The following is an 8077-nucleotide window of genomic DNA, read 5'->3' on the forward strand; positions in this document are numbered from 1 at the left end:
TTGAGTACCCATTTCCTTTTATTCCAAAATCTTGGAGAAATCACATCAATTATAATAAATATTTTTTTGATTCTGGCTACTACTATGTACTTTATTTATGTTTTGGATAAAGCAAAACACTTTTGCAACCTTTTATTGATATTTCATCCATTTCCTCTGCGGAAGAGGGACATGACTTCTTGCTAAACTTCAAGTTAACCAACAAGTGGTTTGCTAGCTTCACATTCTCTCTATATTGAACCTTTTAATCACTCATTCAACATGCTTCTTTTCTTTTGGGACAACCACAAGTTTAATACTCTCCTAACTTTTTTAATATGCGTGTCAAGAATATATTAAGTTAGTCATAACTCTTTCATATCCAAACACTTTAAATTTCTCTTTATAATGTTTTATCTTTAGAAAAATGATACTTTGACACATAATTTTTTTTGCATTTATTTGATACTACCATTTCTCATTTTTTACTTTATTTTTTTTCTTAAAATTACAAAAATTCATTCTTTTATAATCATTTTATTATTGTTAGATGTGGCAAATAAAGGTAAATATGTGTCATATTACTATTAGCTTATCTTTAATAATTATTTCCCAACTATCAATATGTCATCCGCATATATTAATAATAGTGTAACAAATTTTCTTTCAAGGATTTTTCTTTGAAATAGTCAGATTGATTTGCAAATGTTCTCTTAGCTTTGAGTCATCACGAAAATGTCAAATTTCTTATATCAATATGCGTAGGTTTTCTCTTAAGACCATATAAACTTTTCTTCAATCGTAATCTTAAAACCCTCATGTTGTATCATTTGTATTTCTTCATGTAAGTTAATGCAATTTTTTTTATCTATTTGTTCAAGCTCCAAATTTGTCCAGTTGTCAATCCAAGAAGGACACATATTGATGTCATCTTGTCAACTTGTCATCTTTACTACATACGAGAAGATTTCATCTAATTTAATTCCTTTCTACTGGATAATTCCTTTAACCATTAGTCATCGTGATTCATGACCATTATTACAAAACAAACATTTTACAATAAACATTTTTTAGTTTTTTACATTAATTAATAATCCGACGTGGATGGGGTGACGTAAATCTAAGCCGGGCTAAAACTCTGATGTAAAAAATTTCAATTTTAAATTGAACTTAAACACACTATACGTAAATAAGTGCATACATAATAGGAGAAAATGTCCAAAATTTACGTGAGACCATGCATCAACGAACATAAATTTTATACATTTCTTTTTTGTTTAAAATACGTTTGATTTCAATTTCAAACCAAAATCTAAAATATTAAAAGATGACTAACCTTAGGGTATATGGGTTGTAGTGACTTTGTTCTACCACTTCCACTTAAAACATTGGTGCCAACCACAACTCTTATTAAATTAAAGACATATATTAGTCATAATTGTCTTATAGTGGTCTAATAATTTAATGAAAAATGTCAAATTTACTCTTATAATGAAATTTTCATTTTTTTTAACTGAATTCTCTATATAGTGAACAAAACTACACCACTAGATAATTCATAGGAATAATTACAATTAACTATTGAGACTTATAATGAATGAGAAACAATTCGTTTTCTTTTATATATATATATATATATATATATTAGTTATTCATCCTTGTTTACAAATATTATTCGATCAAACGTTTGTGTTCATGTATTTTTGCATGGATTAAGGATAAAAATCCATATATTTTGGATTTGCCTTGCTCCAAACCCAATTTGTCCATGCACCTTACAGAGTAAATTATAAGTTAAATGTAATATTTGTATATATGGTAAATATATAACACATATTATGACTTATATGGTCAATAGTTGAATGATAGAAACTTTTAACATGTAAGTTCTCTTAACAACCTTCAATGAATTAGGGAAGAAAATGTATATGGGACATTAATAGTATTGACTCCAAATACTCTAAAGTCTCATTGTAACTGTATGTGTTTACTCCTCAACTTGAGTAATATATGGTCAAAAGTTTTGAGATGGGATCATCTTTTTACTTTTGCCATGTTATCATCATCAACATGATTTCCGAAAGCCTACTTATCACGAGGAGAAAAATCCTAAGTAAAGAAAAAACATTAGTTTAACATTGACACAAATTATAAGAATAAGAATTTTAAAAATGTAATATATGTGTCCATGCCGAGATTGGCAAGACCAAATGCTGAGGTCAAGCAAAAAATGTGCCTAAACTCTCCCCTCCTAATTGAACATTTATATTAGACAGGGACACTTGAGCAACAACATCTTGACCTTAATTAACCACTACCCATGTCCAATTCGATTATAGAAACATCATGGATGGTTAAGCCACCTTCTATTTCTCGTCTAATTGCAATTGAAAGATTATTTTCAACATATAACTCACATTGGTTTGGTATGAGTACATGTCCAAAGGGTATGAGTATTTAATTTTCCGCTGGTTAATGGAGTATTACAATTATTATGATATCTGACATATATTTGCTACTAATAATTATTAGTAAATATTTGTTGAATACTTTTTTTAGTTAAAGTGGTGAAAATAAAATTTATTAATAAAAGAATATACAAGACAAATATTTTTAGACAAATATTTTTAGACAAATATATGGTGGGTCTACCCGACTTCATTTTTACCTGCATCAGCCCTATTCACATTCTCACACGCCAAGAACCTATTCATCTGCTTACCTTGAGAGACATCACTCTGTGCTCATATATGTAACAAGGATGTCCTATTACACTTAATGAGTGCATGTTCTCCTGCGCAAGCTTGTTAGTGAGTGCATATTGTCTGCTATATATGTATGAGATCCAACTTCCATATCTAAATCCTTGTTGTTTTAGTTGTTAGAACATAGAAAAACATTTTTTTCTTTCTTTTGTAGAAACCAAATTTTCAAGAGCATATATACGAAATAGCATCAGAAGTACTGTTTTTCCTTTCATGGAATTTTAGCTTGTATCTAATAATCTTCACGACATATTTTTAGTTAAATTTGGAAAATGAATCTATCTCAGTAAATAGATGACAACTTTTAATGCATATTTAAGTACACGAACTTTTTTTTTAATTTAATGAAAAATTTAAAAGATTTTATCGAAAGCATTCATTAATCTGGATAGTTTTAATTCTCCTAAAGCCAATCTATATGGCAAAAAGAGCCAACAAATGATCCATCAGAGCGTCTAGATAGATTTTGTTAGTGTCTGCATGGGTGAATTTTTTATGACAGACGATTCAAATGCATCATATTAAGCACTTTTTATTTGCTTTCCTAATTTTAAAGTCATATAGAAAAAGATAATTTATTTCATTACATGTGTAGGAATCATCCGAAATACGAGAACGGTGACGGAATGCCTTCATCGATTCTGCAAAGAATGCATCGAAAAATCCATGCGCCTTGGGTAACCTATGCTATTTATCTCATAGATTTAATTGGGTTGGTAAACATATTGGCACCGTGTTGTACTGTTCTAACGAATTCGAACTGGTTTTACTACAGTATCAATGAATGCCCTATTTGTCGTGTGCATGTTCCTAGTCGACGGTCACTGAGAGAAGATCCAAATTTTGATAAACTAATTGCTGCTCTTGTGCCAGATATTGATAAATACGAGGAACAGGTAAGGTGGAGATGTTGAATCTTGGATTGATAAAACTGTTTCTCTGTATAACAAACTTCATGAACTTGGTTTTCTCTTCAGGAGGAATTGGCTTTTCTTGAGAATCGGAGTAGTCATGATAAAGAGGTTCGACTCTTCTCACACATTTTCTAAACACGAATGTTTATTAAAAATAATTCAATGATTGTTTGATGCTTTACAGAATGTTATGTCTCATGATGTACCTCATAATTATTAGTAGTTATTCTCTTGGATACATTAATTAAATAGTATACCCTTTTATTCTTCGGACACACATATTGTAGAGAAATAAAGCTGACACATTATGACAGAGTTCTCAATGATAATTTTTATTCAATTCTGACCATCTTTATAATAGGTTGAATTAAATATAAATAATAAAAACTAAAAACAAAATATTAATTGACTCAAAATAAAATTAATTATTTAATATATTTTTTATCTTATATTAATAAAATAAAAAATATTGTACTTAAATAAATAAAAAACCAAAATAAATATTACTAGATAAAAAAATAAGATTTCAACAAAATTATTAATAAACTTTAAAAATTTAAGTTTATTTTAACAAAATTTTTTCATAAACTTAAATTTTCTATTTTTTATTCAGTTTTCCATTGTATCACTATGCATTAAGCTTGCATCTTTCATTGGATTTTTCATTTTTTCCATGTTGGTTGTGTTGTCTTTCATTTTAACTGAACTTTCTAATGGTTTAACCAACGCATTTTTTGTTCAGCCCAACTTCTTAGTAACCTCGACCAACTCCTTTTTGACTTTAGGTGATTTCTCAACAATCTTGGCCGATCACTTAATGACATTGGCCGACTTCTTCATCTCGTCCAAAATTTTACTCATCATAGTTTTCACTATCTCAGTATCCAAGTTTCTCATACCCTAGTTCTTCTCAAACTCTTCATCTTCCTCTTTCCTATTTTTATCTGGTTCAAGAACACTAAATGCTTCCTCCTCCTTGTTTTTAGTCGCCTTCCTCATCTCTTTAAGCTCAATCCTTTATTTATTCATAATCTCATAGCTTTATCCAAAAGCCTCTATATCCGTTACATCCTTCATCTTTTTGTCCGAGTTTCTTCTTAAGGTTTGTCTTCTCCTCATTTGTCGCACCATTTATCGAGATCACTTCATCCATTGTTGTGACCAAGCTCTCCATGTCCACACTCTCTACATCCGAGCTCTTTGCCATCAACAAGATTTCATACTCTTCCTCTACATCTTGAGTAAGGAGATTTGTCTCTCTCTTTGTCTCAACCTGACAATACTTTGCAATGTGGTCAACCTTACAGTTGTAGCATTTCGATTTGCACACGTTTACATAGTGACCTGTTGTGCTTGTAGTGCTTGATCGTCAAGTTCCTTCTATTTCTTTTTCTTGTCAGTTCATGGACCTTTAATGACCCAGCTAACTCCTCCACAGTGAGAGCTGACAGATCCTTTGTCTTTTTAATAGTGACAACAATACTTTCAAAATCATCCATCGGATTTCATAATATCTTTTCTGCAGCCCGGTTAGAAGGCACATCTTCTTTGTTCATTCTGAGTTGGTTGACCATCTTCTGCACTTGAGTTATAAAGTCAAACTCTCTTACGAGAGCTTGTACTTGGACTTGCCTCACGTGGATAGCTCCTTTGTATGCCATCTCCTAAATTTACCAGGCTTCTTTTGCTAACTTTGCATTAGCTATTTTCTCAAAACCTGATTTATCCACTGCATTATACAGAAAGTACAAAGTCGATCTATCTTTCACCCGTGTCTTTTTCAATGCAGCAATTTGGGTCACTATCTGGTGTTCATGCTCTACGAGTTCATTGTACCCATCCTCCACTACTTCTCATACTCCTTGGTATTTAAAAAGGACTTTCATCTACACACCAATTGTCGTAATTGATCTTTCCCGACAACTATGGTACACTCATTCCTTGACTACCTTTGTCATTTCTCTCACTAAAAACTCAAGCACTCATTTTTTCTCTCACAATGTTTGACTTTTTTCTCTCGATTTTTTTCTCTCGGTACTCAACCTAGAGCTCTGATACCACTTTGTAGAAAAATAAACATGACACACTATGATTGGACTTTTCAATTCATTGTGGTAATTTTCGTTGAACTTTGATAACCTTTAAATAGCTAAATATTACATTAAGCTAAATACAAATAATAAAATCTAAAAACAGAATATCAACTCACTCAAAATAAAAATAACTACTTAATTTATTACTATCTTATTTCAACAAATTAAATCATTACTGATATCAATTCTATTTTATTTCTAATAAAATAAAAATAAATATTATTAGACCAGACTAGTAAAATAAGACTCAAACAAAATTATTAATAAACCTCGACTATTTAAGTTTATCATAACACATATGTCATAGTTTTCGTGAATTGTTTAGAGTTAATATTTTTTTTTCTGGAAGATTCGCTTTGGGTTGTAATATTAATAATTAAAATGTTTATAATTTGTAAGAAGATGGAAGCTATGAGTGTCGAGAATGCTCCAAGTTCGAGTGTCGAGAATGCTCCAAGTGAAAGAGATACATCGCCTAGAAAGAAAAAGGCAAGGGCGATAGCTGTAGCTTTTGAGCGGATGAGGAAGTGCGAAGGTAAAGATAGGAGGGATGGCAGAAAGCTGAGAAATGCAGGTGAAATTCAGGTATCCAATGAAAACGAGGTTTTGAATGATAATAACGCAGGAAAGGAATTGTGTTCTGGTGTGCCAAGAAAAGATGGAGAACGACAAACACACATTCCACAGGAATCTGCTACAATCCACGTGGATAGAGAAATAAGTTCATCTGCAAATTTTCACCAGACCAACACCCTACTCAATGACCAGGTATTTATATCTATTATTTACATTAATAGATAAAATTTTGGCACTTTCCAATTATTTGTTGAAGATCCGTCATTGTGTCCAAATGTGTTCCAACATATAAATGATATTATAAATCCAGTATAAATAGAAGTTTACACTTCTAAAAAAAGTTAAAAACTACCGATATATTCATTCTTACTTCTTTCAAAAAATATCAACACATGTATCTAAACCAAGGCAAACCCTAGTTATACTCTTAGTATTAATTAAGCGATTAGTAGATGAAACTTATTATATAACACCCGTAAATGAAATAATCTATCTTTCCTAATTTAAAAAATTTAGAAAAAAAAAACATGAAAAACAATATTACTGATACCTATATAGAAAAATAGTTCACCTCTAATAATTTCTACACATGATTATGTTTAGGATTTTTGTCGACACAATGTCCTTAAAATTACGAAACCATGTAAAACTATAAACATACTTATCTATATAAACATACATATCTATCTATATATATAACTCATGAAATTAATAATTCAATTTACAGACTACTGTACAATTATATAATTGTTTAAGAGTTGGATGTATTGAATGGATGTGTTATATAATTAAGTGTTCGATGTATTGTATTAGATGGGTTGTAAGACGACACAAATAACTATGCACATTAGCATGAGAACAAGATTAGGTTCGGAATGTCTACATATGATTATGTAAATAGTAATTGTAGAAAGATTGGAATAGTCCACTTATTTCATTTTTCAATATAGTTTTTCATGGTTATGAAAAAAAAATTGTGAATTTATAATTTGTGGTGTAACCATTATATATGGTATGATATTACAAGCAAAAAACTTCAGGTAACAATGTTATTGAACACGCCAGAAAGGTTCCGTATTTGATAATGGTTGTCTGATGATTTTTCTTTGTCTGGCAGAATAATTACCTATACGAACCCTAATTAGGTTTGTGTGTTCTTAGTCAGTTTTTGAACAATAAATTAAATGAATGATGTTTATTCTATTGTTTCTTTGTATGGTTGAACTTGAAACACATTCGTGAAATATTTCTTTTAACTTCCAGGAAAAGAAAAAACAAGAAATAAGTCAAAATGCCAGCATTTCAGAAATATTAACCAATGATATTGCTCATATTGAGGTGGAGAAAGATCATGTTGGAGGTGTACAATCTTTGGGATTTGGAAGTGTTCATAATGTTACGTTTCAATCCACTACAAAATTAAGTGACAGTTTCTCAAATTTTGATTCTGCTTCCAACCCTCAACTGAAGGAAGAAGTAATTAGTCTAAAGGAGAAGCTAGCTATAGTTGAAGAAAATTTCAAAACACTAAAACGTGTTATGCTTAGGTACATAGAAATGAAAGAAGGACATATTCCTTCAGAATTGATTACTATATTTGGTGATACTACTATTGTAGCTGTAAGTATCTTTATCTGTTTTAAATTATACTATACTGTTTAATAATATTGAATGAAATTTAATAAAATATATATTTACCAATGAGGCTGACATGATGTTGTTTTTGTCATAGGATAAAGGAAGTGGATAA

General features: G+C 30.3%; 1 protein-coding gene across 1 annotated transcript; it reads left to right on the top strand.

The window, feature by feature from the left end:
• Positions 1-6153: 6153 nt before the first annotated feature.
• LOC148206461 (uncharacterized) lies at positions 6154-8077 on the top strand. The gene is made up of 3 exons (XM_088107914.1): positions 6154-6519; positions 7591-7947; positions 8060-8077. Exons 1-3 carry the CDS (start codon positions 6154-6156, stop codon positions 8075-8077), a joined length of 741 nt encoding a protein of 246 aa, XP_087964040.1.

This window comes from Vigna umbellata, chromosome 1, assembly GCF_029865625.1.
Source record: "Vigna umbellata cultivar VRB3 chromosome 1, Vumbellata_1.0, whole genome shotgun sequence".
Classification (NCBI taxonomy): domain Eukaryota; kingdom Viridiplantae; phylum Streptophyta; class Magnoliopsida; order Fabales; family Fabaceae; genus Vigna; species Vigna umbellata.